Source organism: Otolemur garnettii, unplaced genomic scaffold (genome assembly GCF_000181295.1).
Source record: "Otolemur garnettii isolate 467f Iridium unplaced genomic scaffold, OtoGar3 scaffold00016, whole genome shotgun sequence".
NCBI classification, from domain to species: domain Eukaryota; kingdom Metazoa; phylum Chordata; class Mammalia; order Primates; family Galagidae; genus Otolemur; species Otolemur garnettii.
The window spans coordinates 26,495,794-26,523,540 of NW_003852411.1; the positions used below are offsets into that span (position 1 = coordinate 26,495,794).

At 43.5% G+C, this 27,747-nt stretch overlaps 1 protein-coding gene across 3 annotated transcripts in view; it reads left to right on the forward strand.

Annotated features, from left to right (window-relative positions):
• LMX1A (LIM homeobox transcription factor 1 alpha) overlaps window positions 1–27,747 on the forward strand; it is a 163,793-nt gene that overhangs the window by 105,109 nt on the left and 30,937 nt on the right. For all 3 annotated transcript variants that reach the window (XM_023510824.1, XM_023510826.1, XM_023510825.1), the window contains exon 3: window positions 14,583–14,815. In XM_023510824.1, coding sequence (XP_023366592.1) covers window positions 14,583–14,815 — 233 coding nt within the window. The remainder of the gene's footprint in view (window positions 1–14,582; window positions 14,816–27,747) is intronic.

The window sequence follows — 27,747 nt, forward strand, 5'->3', positions numbered from 1 at the left end:
TGACTGAAGGTACCCTAGGTTGTCATCATTCATTTCCAAGATGGGGAGAGGTTGTTGTTCTTAGTCCCAAGAGGGCCATTTTATCTCTACGTATTGCATTTTTAATTCCAGGCAGAAAAAAAAAGGAACAGGTGAAGAGCAAAACATATGCTCCAGCTCAATCTATCTCACTTTATTAAGATAAAAGTAGCTTTTCCAAAGCTTCCCCCACCCAATAGAAGCCTATGGAGTACTTAAGATGGTCACTCCTAGCTGCAAGGGAGGCTGGGCAGGTGAGATTTTTCAACTGGGAACACAATTGCCTAGATTTTGGTTATAGAATGTAGACATAAATGATCATTGTGTTTTCCAGTTTAAAAATTTTTTTATTTTTAGAAGAATTGTGGTAAGATATATACTGTAAAATTCACTCTTTCAACCATCATTAAGTGTACAATTCAGTGGCATGAAGTATTTTCATGCTGTTGTGCTACCATCACCACCATCTATCCACACATAACTATTCATCCTGCAAAACTGAAACTCTATACTCATCAAATAATAACTCTTTATTCTCTACTCCTGGCAACCATTCTACTTTCACCTCTATAAATCTGAGTGCTCTAAGAACCTCATGTAAATGGAACTGTACAGTATTTGTTCTTTGGGACTGGCTTATTTTTCTTAGCATAATACCCTTGTCAGAATTTCCTTCTTTTTTAAGGTTGAATAATATTCCACTGTGGACTTATTATGTTTTTTTGTTTTTTGAGACAGAGCCTCAAGCTGTCAGCCCTGGGTAGAGTGCCATGGCATCATAGCTCACAGCAACCTCCAACTCCTGGGCTCAAGCAAGTCTCCTGCCTCCGCCTCCCAAGTAGCTGGGACTATAGGCTCCCCCCACAACGCCCAGCTATTTTTTGGTTGCAGCCATCATTGTTGTTTGGTGAGCCCGGGCTGGATTTGAACCCACCAGCTCAGGTGTATGTGGCTGTTGCCTTAGCCACTGGAGCCACAGGTGCTGAGCCTCCATTGTAGACTTACACCACATTTTCTTTACCTATTCATCTGCCGATGAGACTTGAGCTGCCTTCACCTTTTGGCTATTATGAATAATTACTGAGTCCCTGCTTTCAATTATTTGAAATTGAAATATGCCAGATTACGTAGTGATTCTATTTTTAATTTTTTGAGGAATGTCCATACGGATTCCATAGCACTGCACCATTTTACATTTCCACTAATAGTACACAAAGTTCAAATTTCTCTATAACCAATATTTGATTTTTTCCAGTATAACAAAGAGATTTTATTTAGGAAGAACAAAGGGAAAGTATAGATTACTTCCAAGAGAGTTGGAAATGGGTCCCTCTCATGAAGGAGGAAAGGTGAGAGAGACCAGCATTTGTTATTTTTTATCTTTTTGATAGTAGCCATTCTAAGTAGTGAGGGGTAGAGTTGAAGTGGATGGGTGGGGAGAGAGTTAAAGGACAATGGAGGGCAAAACAAATTGAAGGGTAAAACATTTTTAAAAATCAAGAAACAAGAACTGTATCATTTCTACTAGATTTGGCTTCACTCAAACCTCTGTAACAGTGGTTCTCAACCTGTGTGTTGCAATCCCTTTGTATCAATGAAAATACATACTGCATATCATATATTTACATTATAATTCATAACAGTAGCCAAATTACAGCTATGAAGTAGCAACAAAAATAATTTTATGGTTGGGGGTCACCACAACATGAGGAACTGTATTAAAGGTCAAGGCGTTAGGAGGCATTAGGAAGGTTGAGAACCACTGCTCTATAATGTTCTCAAGACACCTGAAGTCCAACTTGAAAGGCAGCAACCCCATGTTATGGGAAGGAGGCTGCACTGGAGATTCAGGGCCCTGGGACTTAGGACACTGTCTCTACCATCAGTGCTGGGTGTGGGGAGTGTGTATCAGGTGCCACAGCCTGCTGTGGGCCAGTCTTGCACTGTGTGAGAAGACAAATAGATCCCGATAAGAGAATCTGACCTCCTTTCTCACTCACTTCAAAGCTGGGATGTTGTACAAAAACATACAGGCCTTGAGATCCTTGAACTGAAGTCATTCTGGAAATGCAAATACTGCAGAGATATTCTCCTCTCTTCACTTTAGAAATAGAAAGTCCCCAGCAGCTCCCCTTGGCTTTGATGCCATGGTGGGAGATTTTCACTCAGACGGTCAGTGCATGTTTCTCTTTTCTTATTTGTCTCCCCTAGAAGACTGGGTGGCCTTTGAGAGCATGTGTTATGGGTAAGGAAGGGAAGATAGCAGTGTAACTGTAGCCAGTTTGAGCACTGTCATGTGCCAGGCAGTGTACCAGGCAATTTAGGAACATAACCATTGGTCTTCAAAATAACACATCTAGTTTCTAGTATACTGCTGTTGGAATCAGTTGATGCTATAAGAAGCTCTTGGAAGTGACAATATGGCTTGTCTTTTCTTTTTTATGGATGTATACCACAATGATAGTAAAGAATGAAAAGTGATGGTGACCAAAGCAAATAGGATCCGTGGAGAGTTCAGTGTTGCTCCTGCTGGGATCCCAGAATCTTTCCCATCAAAATGTCATCAATAATGCCCTTGTCCTGCCTATTATTACACACACACACACACACACACACACACTCACAGAGCCCGGGAAACATACATTCTTTCTAAGAGTATACATTGTGTTGGCCACGTGCCATCCAGCCAAGCCAAAAATTATGGAACAATAGGAATCTGTGCCCAGAATATCAGCTAAAAATACCTCATTCCTCCTGCTCTGTTGTTTGCTGGGTATGTTTAAGAGTGTCCCAGGAGGCTAATGAGGATGAAGAGAAAGTAAAACTGACATTTTCAAAGGAAAAAGCAAACCTTTAACTCTCTAAAAAGAAAACATATTTTCCCGTTATGTCTGTTTTATGTTTCTTGCCATTTCTGCACGTATGTGTGACAATATGGAAAGTTTATAACTTAAGTTGTGCCACCCTGGCTTGAGTTATTGGAATCCACACTTTCACCACAGTCTTTTGCTCTGGGACTTGACTCATAGACGGCTTTTCAGGTTTCAGCAAGAAAGAAGAGGGTGGGGGAAGAGAAAGTTTCCAAGTAGGAGAGACTCACTGTCCCACACACTGTCCACTCATTCTCTGGTCAGACATCATCCACTCATGGCACTGGTCAGAATCCTATGTAAGACCCTGGATGGAGCCTAGGGGACCCATCCCTAGTTGGGTCAGGTTATAACCTCTTTTTTTTTCCCCTCTTTTTAAAGCATTAATTATTTATTTATAAATAAATTTCTATATACCCTAATATATACACATATAGAAATGTAGCCCATCGTATGTACCCTAATATATATATAGGGTATATAGAAATTTATTTATAAATATATTCTAAATATAAAAAAATATAAATATAAATATTCTAATAATAAATTTCTATATACCCTAATATGTGGGTATATAGACATGTAGCCCATCATATGTACCCTAATATATATATGGCAGGGGTCCTCAAATTTTTTAAACAGGGGGCCAGTTCACAGTCCCTCAGACCATTGGAGGGCCCTAGGATGAGTCGGCTGCTAAGCAGGATAGGCAGCGGTGGCAAAATACTCGGTGGGCCGGATAAATGTCCTAGGTGGGCTGCATGTGGCCTGTGGGCCGTCGTTTGAGGATGCCTGATATGGAGTGTAAATTATATATATAATGTATATATATTAGAGTCCATACGATTGGGCTACATTATCTGCATTTATTAGATAGTGGATAGCATGTTTTGTTCTTTGATCATTGACTGAACCCCAGGCCCTGGCTAGCTCTCATAATGATCTTAGGCTTTCTTTGTGTTAGGGGGTAGGTCACTGCTCCTTCCTTGGGTTCTTCCCATTTGTAAGAGGACAGAAGAGGTTGACTGATCTCTTGAGAAGTGGGCCAGACAGGGGAACAGGGCAAGAATATGGATGTCCCTGGACAGGACCACACACTGGTCAGCAGCCTCAGTAAGAAGCAGTCATCTGAGAACTAACGTGATGAGGGAAAGGGTCTGTTCCAAATATTTGCCAGATAATGTCAGCAGTAACCAAATAGCAACTGGTGGCTCTGGTCGGCTAAACAGGGAGCTGCCGACTTCCTGAACATATGTTGGGTGTTAGGCAATGAATGTGGTGTTGGTCAACACTGGGTGACTAACGTCAATATTGGCTGCGGGTTAGGGTGGACCACAGTCGCCTGAGTGAGATGTACCCTCAGTTCCCTGTCAGTTCCTATGTTTGGCCTTTCATATTTGTTTGTTGGTTTCTTCCCCAGTAACATAGGAAAGGCTTGTTGAAGCTTAATTTAATTTGTTATAATAATGAAAAACAGAGCCTTGATACACATGAAGTTCTATTTTTGGCTCAGTCAGCTGTCTAGAAAGAAATTATCTTATACAAATATTTACATGGGCAGATATGTTAAATTGATTTCAATAAAGGGAGTTAATAGCTACCACTATACTGGGTGCAGCTAGTAAGTGTCGGATACTTCAAATACATTATCTTATTTAATATCTAAAATATCTCATAAGGTAGTTAGGATCTCATTCTTTGAGATAAAGAAGTTGAGGCTCCAGGAAAGCCTGTAACTTGCTCCCATTCTTACAGGTAGAACCAAGTTTTGAATTCAGGTTTTATTAGACTTCAAACAAAGCCAGGCTCTTCCAGAATGTCTTGCTGACTCTGGAGCAGACGTTTTGTGGAAACAAGAAAAGTGCTTCCTCTACCACTTCAAGGCAGAAGAAGCCCACTGGCAGCAACATTTGTGATAGGTGAAGAACGGGTGTGTGTGTCACCCCACCCTTCTTGGTGAGGCCAGCGCCTCTCAGAGCCTCAGGACGTGCAGACATCACACTCAGCCGCCCTCTCTCATCCCATTGTATGGTGGTCCTCCCAGCTCCCCAGGAGCTGCAGGGAGACAGCCATCCTGATTGGCTCTGCCGGCCACGTATTGTTTCCCATTTTCTCACCACTGCAGAGTCTTGAGACTGTCTCCTGTAGATGATCCTGCCACTTCTATTGTCCCTGCAGACTTTCCCACCGCCCCGGGGCCACGTGCTCAGTTGCTTATTGTGGTAGTGTTGGCTGAGCCTCAAGCACAGAGACCTTGAGCCAGCTGACAAGGTTGCTTGTGTCACTTCTTCTAAGGCCACAAGCCATGCTTTTGGTTCCCAATACTTTTGAATACTCTTCTCTCATCATCTCTCCTTCAGTTGAGCCACATGGTCTCCCAGACTCCCAGCAGCAGATTTTTCCGGCAGACAGTTTTGGCTTGTGGCCAATCCCTGTCTCTGCTTGGATGACCTCAGTTACCAAGTCAACATGGCACTGAATGAATGCTGCTGTGCTGCCCCCTGGTGGAGAGGGTGGAAACCGAGCCATGCTCAGATTCCTGCCTTATTTATAGAACTGCCCAGGACCCTCACCTACTTTTCTATAAAACCGAGGGCTAATATACCCTTTGATCAAAACTACTTTCAGTGGTCGGGTGGAAAGGCTGCATCATCTGCAGTAGACTACTATTCAAGGCTAACAGCGGCTCTGATTTATTTTTGTGGGGCAGAAACAGTACACAGAGTTGGCTTAACTTAGGACCAGGGTTTTCCATGCATTTATTTTGTCCTCTATTCTTCACTTGTTTATCTAAGGTGTGGAGCCTTTGAGAAGCTCTTCTTGAGGTGTGGAGGACTGTGGGTCAAGGCTAATGAAGATCTGGTCTTGCCAAACCTACCTCCAGTCAGGAACTATCTGGGTGGGGGCTGCCCTCGTATTCCTGCTCAGTCCTCATGGGTCTCAAAGCTCTGGCCCTGGGAGAGCCCTGAGTGTGCACAAGTGTTGCTGTGTGTGGGCAGTTGTGTCATCAGCCTGGCAGGGAGGTCGGGGGATAGCAAAGCATCTAGTGTCTGGTGTCTGGTGAAAGATGGAGAAAGCCCTGGAAATTTATGGGTGAAAAGCTCAGATGTATTGATACTGAGAAAGTGAAGCTTCAGTTCACTGCTTGGTTTTTACTTTGATATACAGAACAAGAAGGCATTTTATCCAACCATGCCAGAACTGTCACGGGAGGTATTTGTCAGGGTTCTCCAGAGAAATAGAACCAATGGGATTTATACAGATACATGTATGAGAGGGGATCTATTATCAGAATTGGCCCTTGTGATTGGATTATAGAGGCTGAGAAGTCTCCTGAAATGCTGTTTGTGAGCTGGAGAACTAGGGAAGCCAGTGGGGTAATTCTCAGTCTGAGGATAAAGGCCTGAGAACCTGGAGTTCTGATCTGTTTAAAAGGCAAGAGAAGAAGGGGACCTCTAAAAAAGAGGGCGATTTTGCCTTTCATCTCCCTTCTTTTTGTTCTATCTAGACCAGGCATCCTCAAACTATGGCCCACAGGCCACAGGTGGCCCACGTCGGACATTTATCCAGCCCACCGGGTGTTTTTGCTGCTGCTGCCTGTCCTGCTTAGCAGCCAACTTGTCCCAGGGCCCACAGTCCAGCCCTCCAGTGGTCTGAGGGACAGTGAACTGGCCCCCTGTTTAAAAAGTTTGAGGACCCCTGATCTAGACCTTTAATGGTACCTGCCCACACTGGGTGAGGGTGTGTCTTTCTTCCTCAGACCCCCGATTCAAAAGCCACTTTCTTCAAGAAACTTCACATTCATACTCAGAAGTAATACTTTACTAGCCATCTGGATCTCCCTTAACTTAGTGAAATTGATATCTAAAATTAACCCTCACAGACTGGGTAAATCTAGGTAAATTCTGTGCAGATAGGCTGCATACAAACCCGACCCTGATCCCCTCCCAATAGGTGAGAACTCAGACCTGGCAGGTGTTGGTGGCTCCTTCACCCTGTCAGATCTGGCTTCCCAACCCAGGCCAGCACCGCCTGAAAGTTGGCCTCTGACATTCTCAGATCGTTCATGGCTCTGAACTTTTTGCCCCAGTCCTTCTCTTCCCATACCTCTTTCTCTGACCTTCATTCTCTTAGCTCATGACATTATTAGTCATCATCTTTTCTCTCATATTTCACATACAGATCTTTTTCTCTGTCATCATCACCATCATTGTGACAGTTACCATTTCCTGGAGGATTTTTCATGTGCCAAGCACCAAGCTAAGCACTCTTAATACATCAGTTAATTTTCACTGGGACATAATGAGGTAGGTCCCTTTATTATTCCCATTTTATAGGGTTGCATAAATTAAGGCTGCCACAGCCTGACAAAGGTCACATAGCTAGTATGTGGGAGAGTAGGGACTGAAGTTTGTCAGATTATATCACATTGCCTCCTTGTGCTACAATTTCTGTAAGTCAGCCTCTTTCTGGGTGGGCTTCCTTTTTCTTTCTGGATCTGACCCTGTCCCTAATATTTATACCTCAAAAACAGTGGACCTACCAGGTTACTCAGCCAATGGGATTTCAGTAAGAATTGTGTTGTTTCCCAATTGTTCTGGAGTCAGAGTAGAGTCTTGGAGGGTGATGTTGGGTCAAAGAAGGTCCCCACATGCTTTTTGTTCCTAACATAAATTCATAGAGAATAAACCTTTTTTAGGGATCCCTCAGATATTTGGGGGTCTATAAGCTGAGTAGCCAGATGGGGCCAACTTGTTTTTTCAACTCCTGCCTTTGACCCCTCTCATGTAGAGGAATGTCTTTGGTGGAATCTCAGGACCTCCTACAAAGCCATGGGCCTACCTGAGATCATCTCATGAGCTGAGGCTGCCATCTTAACTTCTTGATCTTTCTATCTGTTTCCCCTTGAAGGCAGTGCTAGAGACGGCATGAGGGAGACATGGCAAACAGGACCCATGAAGTAGCCATCTCAGAGTGTCTCTCTTTTATGGAGATGAGGCATCAGGAAATATGATGAGTCTCTTTGAGTTCAGAAAATAGTTCTATTTACTCCCATTCCACATGTTTAGCAAGATTCTGGAAAAAAGAAATACCACGGTTCCTGGCACTGAGTAGATTTTCAATAAAGATGAATTCTCTTTTTCTTATCCTCCACAAGCATCTTTTATTTTGCAGGAATACAATGTTAGTGGCTGAAATATAATGTAATTATGAAGACCCCAGCACTCGGATGGTGGAATGATTTTCCTAAGATCTCACAACAGGCACCCAAATCCGCACGTCCATATGGCATTCTGGTGCCTCCCCGTCTTGCTACTGTAATTCCTGTGCGCAGGGTGTGCGGTTGCTTCCTGCAGTCCTGTGTCTCTTTGTGATTGCCTTAGACTTGTTCCCTGGTAGTTTCTCAGGCATTAAGCCTTCACATCTGCTTTTGAAACATTCATGTCTCCTTGGTTACAGAGGAGGGAGGCTTCCTAACCCCTGTAATAAAAGCATGAAATGTAAAAATGGGAGTGAATTAAGAAATGACTCCGCTTGGTGGGCTTCAAACATGCCTCTGGAGCAAAATGCTATCTTCTAACAATATCTTTTGGCTTTAGCTGTTTTATGTTTATATGTATTTGAATAATATGCTTCTGGAAAAGATTTTGTTTAAGAATTACCATAGCAAGATCGTAATTCATGCCAAAACACTATGTGAGGACATTTAGGTGTGGGCAGGGTGGGTTTCTCTGGTTGAAGGTGTGGGCTGGGGAGACTTAGGGAATAGAGACCTCCCTCCTCCTTAGCCTGTAGGTCGGTGACAACACTGATCTAGCACAGTATTTCCATTAGGAAAGGGAAAGTAAGAAAACTGAGGCCTGGGGAAAAGTGGTAGGTTTTGTGAGGCTCCTTGGAAAAGGTAGATCCTTAAACCCAGATCTTCCCACTCCAAGTCCTGTGTTCTTTCCTTGAATTGGGCCACTTTTCCCTCTGCTCTTTGAATAGAGCAGGATGGCCAAGGTTAGTTACAAGAAGTTCTGTTTCTCTCGGATAGTCTTGGCCCCTGCTGGGGAGAGGGTGTGGTGCCCATGGCTGGGTGTGGGGCGACTGCTCTGCCCTGCAGCACCTGTGGGACTGGCCATGTGGATGGACTCTGCTCCCAGGGAGGTGCTGCAGGTGGAGGTCAAGTCACACCTCTGTGGAAGCTGGGCAGGGTCAGTACCAGGCTCATGTGCCGAGAAGGAAGTGCTCCCTTAAGCTGGGGCTCACGAAACCCTTCAGCGCTAAGAACCATGTTTGGGGCAAAAAAGAAAAATCCATAAGGGTTAAAAGACAGAGGCAGGGCAAGTAAAAGTGATTGAAAGTTGTGCTGCATGTGGCAGGTCACAGAGTCCTCCACATGCGTATTCTCATTTAATCCTCACTAGTCCAGGAGCACCGGCGTCCTTATTGCCTTTTCCATCCCAGCAAACTGAGGCTGCAAGAGGTGAAATGATGTGCTCCAAGTCACACGGCTCAGAGGTGCCACAGCCTGCAAACCCAGGCTCTCTCACCGAGCAAAACCTGTGTGCCCTGCCGCTGGTGGCCATGGGAAAAGAGATGTGAGCAAGGCATGGATTGGCATTTCAGCCTGCCCCCACTTCCCTGCCTGGCAGAGGGTGTGGGACATCAGGTGGGAGAGGAGATAGAGGAGAGGAAAGGAAGAGAAAGGAGATGACAAAAGAATCTGCGACCACTAGCCTGAACCAGGTGGATGGGTTTGTCATTTGGGCCATGGCTGGATACTTACTTCTCTGTGTAGCCCAGATGTATCCTACTCTAGTAATCTCTTTGGAGCCTGCTGCTTGCTGGGGAATGTGAGCTCCCTGAGGACAGGGGCAGCTTTATTTGTCATCAGTACCCACCTCTTCCTTCTACACAAAGAGTCATCAACAGAGGACAGACAGTGCTGAGTGTTTTTCCTTGAGGCAGATCTTTTATCCCCCATTTCATAGGAGAGGGAATCCGATGCAAAGAGGAGATAAGGGACCATTCAGAGACCTTTCAGTGGTAGGAGAATTTATCATGGCATGGTTAAGCATGCCTAGATGAGCTGGGTATTTCCAGAAACTCTGCCTGGCTTTCCAGGAAACAGCCAGGCTGCCAGGCTCTGAACCCCGAATGAGCTCTCATCAGCATTTGGAGGGGGAAGGGCCAGAAGGGGATGTCATCTGGAGCATGAGAAAGAGACAGGCTGGGTTCTAATTATGACCTGGACTTTTGAATAAGTCTTTTTCTCTGCTTGTCTGAGCCTCAGAGAAAGCAACTTGTGGGAGGTGTGTGGTCGGCAGCTACGTCCACAGTGGTACAGCTGTGTACACATGTGGCACACAGGTGATGGACAATGTGAACCTTTTCTCCTTGAATTTGCCCAGGTCAGGGTAACAAGAATCAAGGTAGCACAGTGATATTGACCTGGTTTGGGCCCACATGGACAGAGTGGATGAGGAGAGTGGAGGGAGAAAGGACTTCCCTGCTCTTCCTGGTCTATAGTTTCCAGTGACCATGACCTTCCAGACCACTCCCGCCACTTCCTCCAGCTTCCCCTGAGTCAACATGGCGGCTTTCTTTGTCCAGCTCACTCCAGCCCTCCCTTCTCCAACTTGGGGGAAATCTTTGGAGTGGGGGGATGAAATTAAGAAGGGAAGAGAAAGAGGAGGAGATTAACAGGGTGGAAGTTAGACAAGCACAGATGCCACCACCTGCTGCTACAGACTCTCAAGTGCTTGTTGACTCCCTGGGAGCGTTTGCTTGGGTCTGTTTAACAGTTCATTCCAGGGGAAGGGGAGGAGAAGGAGGGCTGGGGACAAAGGGCCTTTGACCAGCTCCTGGAAAAGCATTGATTAGTTTGCTTAGGTTGGCAAACAGTGACTGGGGTTTGGGGCCCAAGGATGAACTAGCCAGATTTTCTGCCCTCTGCACAGTGTCCAGCATGGGGGGAGGGAGTGAAGGCAAATATTCAAGGAACTGGTGTGCCCAGAGGTTCAGATAGAGAGAGAATAAAGCACACTGGGCGACTAGAGGAAGGTAATAGGGCAGGGGAAGGGCTGCTGGTACCTGGAGTTCTGGGATTGGGACTCTAGCCTACCTTGCTGGTGGTGAAAGAGCCACTCTAGCCTTGTGGACTATCCCCCAAGTTCACTCTGCCTCTTTCGGAAGCTGAGAGGCAGAGGGTAGCCATATCAGGGAAGATGTTTCTGAAGTGGTCCCCATGACCCAGGGCAAGAAGAATGGGAGTGGGCCTCAAGAAGGATTGGAGACAGCATGTACACTTCCAATCCCACACAATGGCCTCACTGCTGGGAGGCTCTTCCTTGGGCATTCACGGAGGCATCAGGCTCTTCTTCCAGCCTTGGATTCCTCCACTCAAAGACTGAATGGCTCCCACCTTGTGTCCTCCTGTGTGTGATGCCTCCCTGGAACTCCTCCTTGGCTTCCTCTTCTCTCCACCCTCAAAACCCTTCCCTCCTTCCAGGAAGCTTCCAAGATAAGCTCACAGTGCACACGTATTAACTTAGAGTCATGAACTAGTTTTAGAGTCGAGGTGGTGGTGGTAATTAAATATTATAATTACTTAGGTACACCATAGCTTATGTCACCCTGTTTTGCATTCATGCAATATTGCTTTGTACCATCCTCATTTTCTGTTCCCTAAAGGTAAATCCCTAAGGGTGGATACTTGTTTGTTTATTTACTGACTCTTCCACAAGCATGTGAGCTCCATGAGTGGGGGAGAGGGAGTTGGTTGTGTATCCTTCTCTGCTTACAACAATGCCTCACTCAGAACAGACACTGAATATACACTTGTGTATGTGCGTGAATGTTGGAAGGAGGTGGTTTCTTGCCCTCTCTCCCTGTTAAGACAGTGTGTGTGGTATTGCAGGTGCACAGTGGATGCTTTTGAATAAATGAAAGAATGAACAAAAAGAATAAATGATGAAATGAATGTCTGATTTAGCTTTGGGGAGGGGATTGGCCACCTTTAGGCTATCGTGGTAGCTGGACTGTCTATAGGGGAGTGCTGTTCAGTCATTTGTATTTTCTTGGCTCCTGCCAAGGTGTAGCTCATTCGCAGAGGAAGCTGGCAGCAGCTCCCTGATGGCCTCGGCGTCAGCTCGTGCCTGTCTTTGTGAAGAGGGGAGAGTGTGTGATTTTATCTGCTCACTCTGGCCATCCTACCTCTCCTTGCCATGCTCTCCCTTATGCCATCTGACCTTCCCACTTTGAATGACTCCTTTGGAATGTGGGGACAAACAGAGAATGTTCTGACAGTATTTCCTCTACCCCCATTGTTCTATGCCTTAAAAAAATAAAACAACTCTTTATTTTAGAAATAGTGAAATGTGTGGGCAGTGCCTGTGGCTCAAGGAGTAGGGCACCAGCCTTATATACCAGGGGTGGCGGGTTCAAGCCTGGCCCCAGCCAAAAATGAAAAAAAAAAAAAAAGAAGTAATAGTAAAATGTATGTGATCATGAATGAATCCTAGAGACATTTTTAGGGTATATCATCTCTGTGCTTATGCCAAAGTTTTTTTTGCAGTTTTTGGCCGGGGCCGGGTTTGAACCCACCACCTCTGGCATATGGGGGCCGGCACCCTACTCCTCTGAGCCACAGGCGCTGCCCTATGCCAAAGTTTTGACAAATGCAATTGTATTATCAAGTCATTAAAAAAATAGAAAACAGAGAGATCTGTTTTAAACGTGAAGTCTTTCATAGCCTATCCTGAACTGTTACTCTGAAGTGACAAGGAAGACAAGGGATACCACTACCTGTTATTTGTCAGCTGCTGTGCTGGGCTCCACACACATGTTATGTTATTTCAGAAACAGTGAGCGGTCCACGGGCCAAATCAAATTACTGAGTCCCCACCATGTACAGGAGGTCGTGGAGTATGTCAATGTTCTATAGGCCTTGTTCTTGAAATACGAGCTGCTGAGAAGTTATACACTTGGAAAAAGTTAAATAAAGCAGGATTAAGATAATATTTTGAGCCAGCAGTAGGAAGCAATGACTATAGGACTTTTGGGGCTAGAAGAGATTGTCTGGCCCTTTTAACAATAGCCAGAGAAAAGGAGGTGGAAGGGGAGAAACACGCAGCCCGAGGCTTTGCGTGCAGTTTCCCGCAGAGCTGGCAGCAGAAGCCCGGCCTCCACATCCCGCTTCTGTTTGGATTAAAGGCTTGAGATGTCTCCAGATAACCACTGAATGGCCAGCGTGGAGGTTCATGGTACTGGCTTTCAAAGGAAGGGACAGTCGCAGCAGGCTGAGGGAGGGCAGATCAGGGAGAAGGTGGGAGCTGAAGGGCGGTTTGGATTAGTAGATTAAGCAGAGAAGGAAGGGCTTTTCAGGAAGGCGGAATGGTATGAACAGGCCCAGAGTAGGAAGTGAGCGATGTCTTTTCAAAAGTGTCAGCATTATCATCACCTGCCAGCTCCGACCACCCAGAGCTGGGAGCTGTCCCCCTGCTGCCTCTCCCTGCTGTGGGTCCTGCCCCTCCTCCCTGCCGTCCCTGCTGCTGCCTGAGCGCTAACCCTGATCATGTCTCTGCTGCTCACTCATCCCTCTACCCCTGCTACCTTTCATATTCCCGAGCGTTTCTTTTCTAACACATGGCTCTTACCATGTTAAAAAATCATTCCGTGACTCCCAATTGCCAGATGATGCCCAACCACTTAGTGTAGGGGGGTGTCATGGCTTACCTCACCTGCCACCCCTCCGGAGGCACCTGTCTCCAGCCTGGTGAAGTCAGGGTCACAACTCCAGGCCTTGGCACCGGCTGCTCCCTGGCTGGGAATGCCCCTCCTCCCACCGCCCCGCGCCTGCCAACCGACCCTCCTTCCTAGCTTTCATCTCATCAAGATTTATTGAACACATAATAAAAAGTAAATCCCCCTCCTCACTCCCCGGGAGTTAGTTGTTTCCTCCTCTGTACACCTGTGGCCCTCTACTTTACCTATTTGGACACTGTCTGTCTCTTCCATCAGCCTGAACTCATTTCGGGAAGAAAGTTTCTTTTATTCACCTTCACATCCTTGGCACTTACTGTTTTTGACTCGGCATATAGCTGAGATACCCTCTAAGCGTTTCATTGAAAATAAGTGAGGTAAAATAAGAATTAAGTGCTGAGAGAAAATAAGTGAAATAAAATAGGGGTTAAGTGCTGAATATCGGGCTGGGAAGTTGGGCTGCAGTTTAATCTCTTAAAAATTAGATGACACCTCTAGGAGCTTAATGCATCGGGGAGCTTGTTAAAATTTTACCTTTTGAGGCACACCCTTTTCCATGCTGGTAGGAGTGGGCCTGGGTGTTTTTGCTATTGTCATTGTTGATTTAAATAATAAGCTGCCTCAGGGATTCTGGGCAGCCTGCCTGGTACCCGTCAGCAGACCAGCCTTTGGGGACACTGTGTCATGGAGCACGCTAAGTACACCCTGGGTATTAGCTCAAACGCCCTTCCTCTAGTGTCTCAGTCTCCTCTTGCCTTAAGCCTTTGAAAGAGTAACTCAACTGAATGCTCTAGTTGGGCCTCCTCAGGGAAAGAAAAGACCTGGATTTAAAGCATACTCCAGTCTAAGCATCCCCATGCCAGTTCATAAGTTCCTTTTGTTGTGTTCAGGCCCAAGCCAGACCTCACTCACAGCGCAGTCCCCCCCTTTCTCCCCTGCTGCCAGGCTGTTTGCTGTCAAATGTGGGGGCTGCTTTGAGGCCATCGCACCCAACGAGTTTGTTATGCGGGCCCAGAAGAGTGTATACCACCTGAGCTGCTTCTGCTGCTGTGTCTGCGAGCGACAGCTTCAGAAGGGTGATGAATTTGTCCTGAAGGAGGGGCAGCTGCTCTGCAAAGGGGACTACGAGAAGGAACGGGAGCTGCTCAGCCTGGTGAGCCCGGCAGCCTCAGACTCGGGTGAGTGCCAGGTGCTGGGCAGGGCTGTGGTGGAGTGGGTGGAGTGGGTTGGTGTGGCTGTCTGTATTGCTTCCTTCTTAGAGGGACGGCAACTAGGGCAGCCTAGCTCCATGGCAAGGTAGTTCTGTGTGTTACAGGAACTTTCTTTATAAGTACTGAGTAATCTCTTATCAGTCAGCTACCACCATGACAATGGTGCGTAACAAATTATCCCAGGGTTCCATGGCATAGAGCCATGAATATTTCTTCACACATAGCAAGTCTCTGGATTAACTGGCGTGACTCTGCTTCAGGTTGAAGACTTCCAGTTAGCTGGAGTCTGTTGGTCTCAGCTGAGCTCAGCTCCAGGCTGCAGACCAGGTTTAGATCTGCTCTGTGTGATTCATTCTGAGGTCCAGGTTTGAGGAGAAGCAGCTATTGAGTGTGATTCCCTGGTAAAGGAGAAAGTGCCACAACGAGTACATTTCAAGCCTCTGTGCACATCCTGTCTGCTAATATCCACTGGCTAAAGCAAATGTCAGTATCAAACCCAAAGTCAAGTGGAGAGGAAATATGCGGTTATACTCCACACACACCAAAGCCCTGGCAGTGTACAGATACCTAATACTATTAAAGAGAATGATGAATTGGAAACCAATAATTGAGTCTATCTTGATCATGGAACTGCCCTAAGCTTTTGTTTCCTCATCTGTCAAGGGGGAAGGACGGAATCCATCTAAGGCTTGGCGAGTCACATAAAGGAAAGAACTCCTTTCTTTCTTTTAACCTACCTGAGCCTTTCCCCTCATTGCCCTGAGGGAAGGGGAAAGTGAAGAGACAGCAGAGGTTCTGAGATTTTACAGAGCAGGTTAAAACTGTCTAAATTAAGCATAGAGTGCCCTTCTGGGGTTTTAGTCACTCCAGGGCAGCATTTGACTAATCCACAGAATCAGTGAGGTTCAATGAGATAAGAGCCACGTGACGTTACTAGTTCTTGCCATTGTCAATTACTGTCCATTTCCAAGCCCCTTAACACACTTACCAGGGGTGCCTCTGTGGCCTCACTCTGCCCGTCTCTCTGGCCTCTTCAGGAGCCCCTCCTGGATCTCTCTCACTCTACACTCTGGCTTTAGGGACACCAGTATGCGTCAGTGTCTCTTCTTTCTCAGCCTCTCTCCCTCCTTCTTTTGTCTTGCTGGCTTATCCTTTAAGTTTCCTCAAAGGATACTTCATCAGGAAGGCCCTGATTCCCCTATGCTGGGTGACTTTACCTGTACCTTCTCCTGCTGGGACATTTCTCCTGCCTTACCGTGATTCCATGTTTGTTGTTTCTCTGTTCAGTGTGCTAAACTCCATGAGGGACAGTAGGCATCTTGTTTAGCACAGTATGCCCAGGCCTTGGCACAGGCCGGGAACAGTGAGGGTGCTCCATAAACTCTGCGTTAAACAATGAATCAACAAATGAAACAGAAGGTTCATGACATGGGACCTAGTACAGATGCTTTGGAGAAAGATCGCTGGGTGGTTAATCCAGGCTGGACCACTTACATCTATGTGACTTTGGGCAAGATTCTGAACCTCGCTAAATCTTGGTTTCTGCAACTGCAAAAGAGCAATAATGAGGCCTACCTAACGGGGAAATAAAAAAGATAATTCATGTAAAAAACCTGTGTTCAGTAGGTGCCAGCATCCAACATCTGCTGGCTGGTGTTAGCACCTTCACTGGAGCTGCATTCTGTTTCCTTTACCTCCCGGTCAGTTCTTCTTGCCTGACCCTGCTTGCAGCCTTAAGAAAGGTGACTCTAGGACAATCCCAACTCCTACTGGGCTTATTGGTCTTAAGTTTTCTAGGATTTATTTTAATTTGAAGGAAATTTCTTCTTGGCAAGAACACAGGTGCTGACATACTGAGTATCTCCATCAGGGGTAGTTGGGGCTGTTCTAATGGCCTCCACTTGTAACAAGGTCGATCATCCTGTCTTTCCCTCCAGGTCTCTTGCTCCACCCACCCACTTAGGCTTCCTCCCCAGAATATTGCAAAACTTTCAAATTCCCAAAGGGCTTAGGTGCTCTGTCAGCATGGCCTCAGAAAGACGTGCACACCCAGAAGAACATCCTATTCCTGCTCACACCGAGTGAAATCTGTGGTGTAGCTTTTCTTGATAGGCAATTGTGTGGGGCTCGATCCTGACGTTATCCAGTTGGCGCCTGTTAAAAGTTCACAGATTTTACTTGACTGCAGAATCAACACGAGGCATTAGTGTACTGTCTCCATCTTCCCACCCTTTTCCAAAAAGGCAGTAAGAGAAAGCTGGATCTGAGCAGCATTAATAGAGAAATAGAATTACAATGTTCAGAGTGAAGGAACCATAACAGGTTCACTTTTCTGACCACATTTTCAGCAATATGTTTAGTTCTGGGAATTTCTTTCTGGGGATGATATTGACAAATCAGAGCTTTCCCCCTCATTCAGGTACATTCAGTAGACATGTCTTGAATGTTCATGTTACGCCAGGCCCAGACTCAGCATATGATAAATAAGAATGGTGTGGAAGTGGGGAGGTCTCACAACCTGGTCAACTGTAGGAATTGTTTAGATAAGGACACACTTGTTGCCTTCATATGGTTGGATCAAACTTGTTTGTCTTCTAACTTCAAAGAGCAGAATGAAAATTTATTTAATTATTCAACAAAATCATTGAGTGCTTTTGCTGTAGATAGGAAGCTACAGGGAAACCCGTTTTGACTCGACACAGGGAATGTTGTTATGATTATTAAGTCTAACAAAGAGTAAGACTATTCTAGAGATAGCACCTCTACCATTTTTTTGAAAGTAATATTGGTGGGGTGAGTGTGGACAGTAGTTCTGAAGAGCTTCAAGTTTAAAAATCAATAATTGTTTTTGTGGTTTTAAATGAAACGACATTCAGGTCTCAGCCAGAATCAATATCTCCTTTAGACCACTCGTTTGTCAATTATACAAATGCTGCGTATTTTGCATCATAAAATGTTTTGTGTATCAAAGCTTGCTTCACTAATGAGAGGACCAGGTTATAGCTTTTAATTCCTTTGAAGAGTAAGTGATCAATAGGTACCTAATCAATTGAATAAAATCTTCAAGGAATAAAGTCCACCTCCTATTAGAGGTTTACAGAAAGCAAACAGTATTAGGATCTGTCCCAATACAAACACAGTTTCCCTCTGGTTTCTGTCTTGAGCACCAGACATATATATTGTAGGTGTTTGATAAATATTTGTTGAGTGAATGATTGACCTGTCATCTTTAAAGCTTTTATCAATGACTTAGACGAACACACATACACATAAGGCAGGTTTATTCAATTTGTAGATGACACAAACCTGGCAGGAAATGCTGCTGTGGCAGCTGATGCTCTCAATGTTCAAAAAGATTTTGACAAGCAAACAGATTAGCAATTTATCTCTCTGGAGAGGAAATCTAGCCATCAGGTTCCAAAATTCAGTTATAATTGTTTGAAATGTGGCCTGTTTTTGGTGGAATTCCGTGTAGGGTTGTAGCTGATAAAGAGGGGCCAAGAAGATGTATTCTGCATTAGTAGGATTGCACAATCCAAACCGGTAATTATAGTTCTGTTATTGACTTGTTTATTTATTTTGCATTAGTCAGAGCACATTTAGAATATCTGGGCTAATTTCAAATGATGCATTTTAGGAAGTCATTGAGTACCTAGAAGTCTTGAGAAGAGTGATTAGCTTGTTAATGATAAATAACTAAAAAACTCAGTATATTTTGCTTTGTAAAAATAAGGCTAAGGAACATATGAGAATCACACCCAAGGTTGAAGATCATGTACTGGGAGAGAAATGACAGATTTTGGTTCCGTACTGGGTAGAACTGTGTCCAACCAGGTGCAGACTGAACTGCTTTTGTAGGAAGAGAGTTTGCTCATCCCTTCACATTATAATTACATTTGGAAGGAGACTGCACCAGTGACCTCTAGGGCTGCTTAAATCTAGGATTCTAGAATCTATGGTTTATGATATTGCCTGATCTGACTTACACAAAAGCTCAGGACATCTTCATAGCTACATGGGACACCAAGCTCACATCTTCAGCTGCTGGGTGTTCTTTTCTGATGTCAATCAACCGTTTTTATCCTAATCTCTGCTAGTGGCCCTGAGGCACCTCCCAGGCAGATGAATGGAATTTGTAGCCAGAGTCAGGCAGTTTTCTCCGGGCTCACTGGGCAACCTGTATGCTCGGCGTCTCCCAAAGAGACCCCGCATCACTCATGCCTGTGCTCATCTCCTTCTCCAGAGTCACGGGCACTTGCAATTGATAGGCACATTAGAGCTAGAGCCTATCACATGACATGCTCATCCGGCCTATGCTTGAGTATCTTCAACTATGGGGAAGCTAAAGAGATAAAGGGGCAAATACCAAAGTGCTTTTCCTGTTTACTCCTTAGATGAGTGTGGTTTTTTCCCCCACACTCCAAGCAGTTCTCCAGTGGGCACCAACTGGGTGCCCTCTAATTAGATTCAGTTCTGACACTCTCTATCTGGAGATAAGGTCAGATCCCGCAGGTAAAGGACTCAGCCTCGCAAGACTGCCTTTGCCTCCACTTCAGATGTAAGTAGTTGTCACCTGTACTTCTGACCTATTGGCTATAAGTCAAGGTTCCTAAAGCAGCTTCCTTGGGTTCAATTAATTTGCTAGAGCAGTCACAGAACTCAGAGAAATACTTTACTGTTGTTAACCCACTTATTCCAAAGGATACTTTAATGGATAAAAATGCCATCCTCTAGGAGCCTCTGTGTGTTCAGCTGTCTGGAAACTCCCTAAACCCTGTCCTTCTGGGTTCCTACAGAGCAGTGGTTCTCAACCTTCCTAATGCTGCAGTCCTTTTACAGTTCCTATGGGTCATTACCCACAGGTTGAGAACCGCTGTTATAGAGGCTTCACTGCATAGGCATGATTGATGACATCACTGGCCACTGGTGATCAGTTCAACCTCCAGCCCTTCTCCCCTCCTTGGAGGTTTGGAGGTTTGAGGGGTGGGACTAAAAAGTCCCAGCCTTTTAATCATGCCTTGGTCTTTCTAGAGACGTGTCCCCCAAAAGGGGGCCCAGCTACCAATCAGCTCATTAGCATACAAAAGACATGGACCTTTTAAAGGTTTTAGAAGCTTTTTGCCAGGACACCATATGAAGACCCTTTACATATTTCATGATATTACAGAAGCTCTTGACCTAGTCCTGAGAGTGAACTGTCAGAATTGCTGTATTGAGCTCCAGCACCTGTCTCTCTTTGTGACCTCAAACCTTGGTCTTAGCTGTACTTGTAGAATTCATAAAAGAAGCCAGTCTCTGAGGACAGAAGTCCTCCCTGAGATCTAAGAGATGTGCTAAGTCTTTTTTATTCCTTTCCAGTTCTTCTTCATTCTTCCAACAAGCCTTTGTAGAAGACTTTTTCTTCTATCTGTAGAAGTACTATAGTCTCTTTGAGAGGTGCCACTAAGCAGTTTTCCATGGGTGGTCTGAACTGGCACAGTGTTGCTATTACTACTGTTGAGTATATCTTATTCTATTGAAGTAGCTCATGATTCCTTTGGCTTTTTAAACCTGAGGATGGAGACACCCAGAGTTTCTGGCTGGTCCATGTTGCATTTCTTAATTATCTACCCCTCTTATCTTCACTTTTTTTTGTTTTTTAAATCAGAGGTCATCTGAGAATATCTGGCATCAGTTTTTAAAAACTTTTTAAAATAAAACAATTTTTAAATTTTGAAATAAAATTTTAGATTTATGGAACTGTTGGAAAATAGTACACAAGCTCCCATATACCCTTCATCCAGCTACCCCTAATGACAACATTTACATAACCATGGTACATGTATCAAAATTAAGAAATTAACATTGGCATAGCACTAACACTGTACTTTATTTGATTTCATGAAAACTCCCAATAATGTCTTTATCCATTCCAGGATCTAATCTAGTACATCATGCTGCACTTAGTTTTATGTTATTTTTATGTTAAAAATTGCCTTCTGTGTAGAAGCATTCCCTTCTCTCCACATCCATGCCAGCATCTGCAACTTTGGGACTTTGTGATGTGGGCTATTCTCACTGGGGTCAGGTGATATCTCAGTGTGGTTTTGATTTGCATTTCTCTGATGATTAGAGACTATGGGTATTTTTTCATGTGTTTATTGCCCATTTGTCTGTCTTCTTCAGAGAAAGTTCTGTTCATGTCTCTTGCCCACTTACAAATGGGATTATTTGCTCTTTTCTTATGGATTAGTTTGAGTTATCTGTAGATTCTAGTTATAAGGACATTTGCTCTACAATGTTCATAGCAGCTCAATTCACAATCGCCAAGACATGGAATCAACCCAAGTCAGAATGGAAAAACAAGTATCCGATGTACTCAATACTAATATGAAATCAATAGATAAACAACTATACACCCACATGAGAGAAAAACACAATTAAATTCAAGTGGAGGAGAGGGGAGAAAGGAGGGAGGGGAAATGGTAAGCTCTTGCCTACTGGGCAATAGTAGGGTATACAGCATGTGGGTGAAGGGCTCAACTATAACTTGAATATTACCTAACAACTGCAAGCAATATAACCTAATCATTTGTACCTTCATATTAATCTGAAACATATTTTTAAAAATTGCTTTCTTTTTTCTTCATTTTTGGGATCACTGAAGAATGTTCATTTTTTGCTCCTCTTCCCAATATCTTTTGCATTTTATTTCATTTTAGCATTTCTCACCATGGGAACAAACTGTGTTTTCCCTTGTTTATTGGGCTTTTTTTTTTTTTTTTTTACCATTTAAAATTTTTTCTTCCTGAAAACAAGTTTTCATTTTAGATTATGCCTAGGATTTATTCCTTGGCTAAGGCAGAGATCTTTTAGGTGCAGAGTTGCTTTGTAGAGGGAGTTTCCCAGAGGAAGCCTGGGTTGTAAAGTCCCTGTCATGAGGTCCTCTTCTGCAAAGAATGTTTTATTATTTGGATTAAGGCAGCAATTCCATAGCCTCTGTTTATGGGGTGGTCTGAAATGCACTGTGAGGCTCAGGCTGCTTCTATCCTTGTATTCTGCACTCATCTGGCCCTAGCACGGTGCTTGGCATGCAACAGGCACTTGCATTTATTGTGTGAATAAAGTAACCTTGTCCTGATCATGTTATCCTCTGAGGTCTTCAGTGAAGAAGTATGAATTTCTAGTATGACTTTTCTTCTCAGTAAAGCCAAAAAGAAGATTCTTCATAGATACTGGAATCTGTGAATCCTTCTTTCTTTGTCTTTTTAATTTTCTTTTCTTCCCCTTTGTTTATTATTTTGTTTAACAACTAGGTTACAATGTTTACATTTATTTGCTAGATAGAGTCCCTCTTATAATTGTGTCCTGCATCCACAAGGTGTGCCGTACACCCTCACATTGTGCCCATTAAGTGGGAGCACACTCATCCCCCTCTCTTCTTCCCCCTCTCCTGTTCCCCCTGCCCCCAATTTGAATTGAATTGAGTTTTTCTCTTACGTAGGCATGTATTAGATCATCTACTGGCTTCACATTTGTATTGAGTATATTGGATTCTTGATTTTCCATTTTTGTGATACTTTACTAAGAAGAATGTGTTTCAACTCCATCCAGGTTAATATAAAAGATGTGGTCTCCATCTTTTTTATTTATTTATTTATTTATTAATTTATTTATTTTTTTTTGAGACAGAGCCTCAAGCTGTCGCCCTGGGCAGAGTGCCGTGGCATTACAGCTCACAGCAACCTCCAACTCCTGGGCTCAAGCGAGTCTCCCGCCTCCGCCTCCCAAGTAGCTGGGACCACAGGTGCCCGCCACAACGCCCGGCTATTTTTTGGTTGCAGCCGTCATTGTTGTTTGGCGGGTCCGGGCTGGGGATTCGAACCCGCCACCTTAGGTGTACGTGGCTGGCGCCTTAGCCGGTTGAGCTATAGGCGCCGAGCCTCCATCTTTTTTAAATGGCTGAATAGTTTTCCCTGGTATACATATACCACAATTTGTTGATCTATTCCTGGGTTGATCAGCATTTAGGTTGTTTCCACATCTTGGGAATTGTGAATTGAACTGCGGTAAACAATCTAGTGCAAATGTCCTTACATAAAATTTTTTTTCTTCTCAGTAGATGACCAGAAATGAGATTGCAGAATCAAATGGGGGGGGGGGCTAACTTGAGTTCTTTGAGAATTCTCCATACTTCCTTCCAGAGAGGAAATTTTTCAAGCCAGAAGAGAATGGTCATCTACTGTCTTTTTAATTTTCTTTGGGACATGGGATGTTGGTGCTTCAAAAGATCCAGGTGCCTCTCTTGCCACTGTCTTTGTTTAATATAGCTTTTATCCTCCTCTAAGTTAGCTCATCATCATTGGCACTAAACTAGTTTTAGTTTCCTTCTACATCTTGGGACTGGTTTTTTTTATTCATATAGAAGTATTACTTTCAACGTATCTTGGGTCTCTTCTTGTTCTTCAATAAATTAGACTAGGGAGGAAGTAGTTACCTCATGAATTCTGGAAAATGCCGACTGTTCCATGATATTACTGTTGTCTATTCATAGTCCTGAATATTGTAGCACAAGATATAAAAAAAGTCAGCAGAAGTTATGAGGACATCTAATTCTCCATATTGTGATGCTTGGGATCAAAAGTTAGACAAGTCTGAGTTTCATTTTTACCCTACACTCACAAGCAGTGTGACCTTGGGAAAACCACTTCTTCTCTCCCAGATTCTATTTCCTGATCAGCAAAAAGGGGTTTAAAATACCTTTGTAGGTTGCTATAAGAATGGAAAGAGATAATGCAAATTGAGGGTTTGAAACTTGGCTGCTTCCCAGTAAATGACACTTACCATTATCATCTCATTGTGTGCGGGCAAGCGTACCTCTGGGTAGCTCATGGCTCACAAGCTTATGTCCCAAAGAGCCATCATTTCTTAAACATCTCCTCTTCTGTTTTTGCTTTTATGAGGTCTTTGCTTTCACGAACAATTAAGTTCATGAACTCCTTCTAGAAAAAGTCTCCATACCTCATTACTGAATATCACTATGGTGTCCAGATGTCCAAGAAGAGTACTGTGACGGTGACTGTAGGATGAATTCATGAACTTAATTGTTAGATCTTATATGACAACACCTCTAATGACCATTTCAGAAAATGATTTCCAAGTTGCTCCAAGGGGAGTGTTTTGAAGGTGGTCATAGTAATATTCAGCAACGAGGTATGTAGCACTTTTTCTAAGATGAGTTTGCAAACTTAATTGTCCAACCATGTATCCAGTGCTCTGGATAGCTGACTTACAGCATCTCACAGGGTACAGACAGAGAGTCTGTCATTTTGGGTGGCTAGGGTGCACAAACTGGAGACGAGATACTAGGGGCCGACATGTCCCAGATGTGCTTTCCAGTTTCTGAATATTCTAGCCAGCTCTGCATCCTGCACAGTCAATGAAGAAGACTGGGAGGAAATACTCTCGTGATTGTTTCTGGGACTTAATAGGAATTTTAAGAATGGGAAGGGTTTACTATTCTTTTATAGACCAGGAAACTCATGCCTAGAGGGGTCATGATTTGGTTTTGAATATCCAAGTAATTTCTTCCTGAACAACATTTCCTGGCATGTAGTTATCCTGGGGTGGAACTGTCTGTGCCTCTTGGTGGGATGTCTCCCATCTTTGAATGAGTTGCTCTTAGAGTGGATGTAAACAGTAAGTCAGTCTGGGTGTTGAGGTTAATTTCATACACAGACATAGAAATGTATGTCCAGGTCATGATAAAAAATGTCACTTTTACTGATATGCAGTTAAACTTTTCTGAAAAGTGCCCCCATAGAGGAGAGTCTTTTGAAAACACAGTGTTAGGGAGAAATATAAAACATGATTTAAAGACACTAGCCCTTTAAGTGCAGAAAGGACACTGAACCTGACAGTTACTTGTTAATGAATGCACTGTACCGCTAAGGCCAAAGTCACTCTTTCTATTCCAAATAGGCCTGCTAGCATTGTTCTATTGTATGCCATAATCTATCTGTCCTTCCCGGCAGCCACGTTACCAATCTTTAATTCAACAAATATTTCTTACAGATGCTTCTACTGTGTCAGGCTCTGTGGTGAATGCTATGTTTTAGTTACAGAAAAAGAAAAGCAGAGGAGTTAGTGAATACTCAGCAGCACATTTGAGAAAATCATCTCCAAGCTAACACCCTAATGTAACAGCCGGCCAACTACTGTGACAAAGGGGCTGACAGTTGGGAAAAAGGACATGCTTGGAGATCAGTCTTGCCATTCTTCCTTTTAAGAAGCAAAAAAGAAAAGAAAAGAAAAAGAAACCCAAACATTGAGTTGATATTTAAAGTACTCTGATGAACATTATATTTGTATTTAAATACAATTATAAAGGTATTTAAATCATATTTTATATTTGTCCCTAACACAGTGTTTTCAAAAGACTCTCCTCTAAGGGCAGCACTTTTCAGAAAAGTTTAACTACATCTCAGTAAAAAATAACATTTTTTTATCATGACCTGGACACACATTTCTATGTCTGTGTGTGGAATTAATTTCAACACCCAGAGTGACTCACTGCTTTCCAGGGGTGATATTTTCTATTCTATTTATTTTCAAATTCTAATCTTAGCCCACTGCATTAATTTCATAAGCTACTGAGGGATCATGGCCTGAATTTTGAAAATACAGCTCCGAAGCACATTTACCTACATACCTAACCCCAGCTTTTGGAATTGGTATAAAGTACTTAAAATTTCAAGTCAGTAAATGTCTTAATCACACATACTGAGAATAAGGAAAAAAAAAGCACTAATATAGGACGTCTGGGCCCAAAGTCTTGGTGTAGTACCCTGTGCATAGTAAACACATAGTCAACTGTCATCTCTTCGTATTGCTGTTATTCTTAAGGAGACACCAAGAGCACATGGATTTGCATCATGACTAGCACAAAGGTCTTGGATATTTTTTGATTTATTACTCTGGCATGTCCAGATGGTAGACAAGAAGTGGTTATAATTGCTCAAGGCTTTCAGGTTGTTTTCAAAGTCAATAGTTTTGTCTCTTTCATAGTATCACAGCCAGAAAACTGACTGCCTAAATTATGTTTTGCCCTCATTCTGAGGCCCAGCACTTCTTTTCTGCACTAAACCTTTGCCTTCTAGTGTATTTGTTTTGTCTTCATAATGTAGATGGAGAAATAAAGACACAGGATACTTGAGTCAGGGATAAGCCAGAATAAGAACTTAATTCTACCAATTACCAAGACAGGACACTTGATACTGAAACAGAGGGGCTCAGCCCTTGCTATAATTGTGAGTTGGGTAAAGTTTATTTTGGGTGCTTAAACAGTTACAGGCAATATACAGATCAGACAACACATCATCTCTTTTCCGTTGACTGTAGTTTGATTTTGGAAATGTGTTCACACAAAAATTTGGATTAAAATGAATGATAAGAACCACATTTAAAAGCAGTGCGGTTGCTTGCTAGCTTGTTTGATCAGTAGTAGTGGGCTGCTGTATGCATTCATTTCTCCTGCACAGCCTTGGTGAAAACTAAAATTGGCCAAATGGACGCTTGATCATTATGAGTTTTTGCATGCTGCTGTTGGCAATAATGATGTTAACAATTACTGAGCCACGAGAGAACATTATGATTATTCCCATTCTACAGATGAGGAAGAACATAGAAGAATCAGTAACTGGCTTAACGTTCTACAACTAGTAATTGAAAAAGTCCAAATTCAAACCCTGCCTAGCTGTAGAACATGTATCACTTAAACGTTATGCCATGTTGCCTAGCTGTTAAAGTGTGCATGTGTTTGAAGATGGACACTGTGTTTTGTTCTCATATTTCATTGAGCTCTTCCTAGGGCTACAGAATGCATTTTGGTGCTCAGTAGGACTTACTACCTGGGAGACTCCAACTCAAGAACCATTCTACATATAATTAAAGCAACGAAAACAATGAAAATTTGAACTGATTGTACGCTCCCTTTCAAAATCAGTCACAAATCCACCTTGTGTTCTAACATCCATTTCCTCCTTAAACTTTAATCACTGTCACTATACTTCTCATGGTACCTCTTATAAGTCAGCAGGAGGCTTTGAAGGATCTACAGACAACGTGGAATGTGAATGAGGAAGTAGGGGAAAAGGGCACAAAGGTAGTAGTAGTATTGTTTTTTCTGGTTTGTTTTGTTTTAACCATTACTCAACTAACTTTTGGTTCTTCTGCTCCTGTGACTTACTTCATGGTAACAGGAAAAATCAGTTGACCTTTTTGTCCAGATGACAGGTATCAGCTGTGCAAACCACAGCCTTCATTAGTGAAATGAATAAAAGTAAGACAAAGGAAAACATGGGTACATATCAAAACATTTTCCAACGGTCCTCTTCTACAAGATGACCTGTAATGTCCTATCATCTGTCATCATCCCACTCTCCCACTCTCAGGAGAGATAGACTCAAATTTGTTTTTCAGATGGCATGAAAATGTACCTCTCTCCATCTACCTTTCCACTGGGTCTTCTTTGGGGCTTTGAGGTGTGACTGGTGAATTTTAGGAGTGCAGGAGCCAACTCATGACTTCAGTCTTTTATGATTTTCATTATTTCATGACCAGAGACTCACTTTTTTTACTATTGTTTAATATGAGGCAGGGAGGAAGTTCTGGAAAGACACTGGTTTTCTTGTACTGACATTCCAGCCGAGCCCACTAAGTTTAGATTTCCAACCAAGAGGATGGATCTGAAGATGCCTTAGACAGTTTACTCAGCAAGCAGAAGGATCATCTCAAACATTTCCCTGTTTCTTGTTTTCTGTGACCAAGTAAAAACCTCACAGTCCAGTTTATGAAGGGTTGGTGGCAAACTAGGTTGCGGCTTCCTCTGGTACATTACCATTTGGTGCTGTGAGAGTATA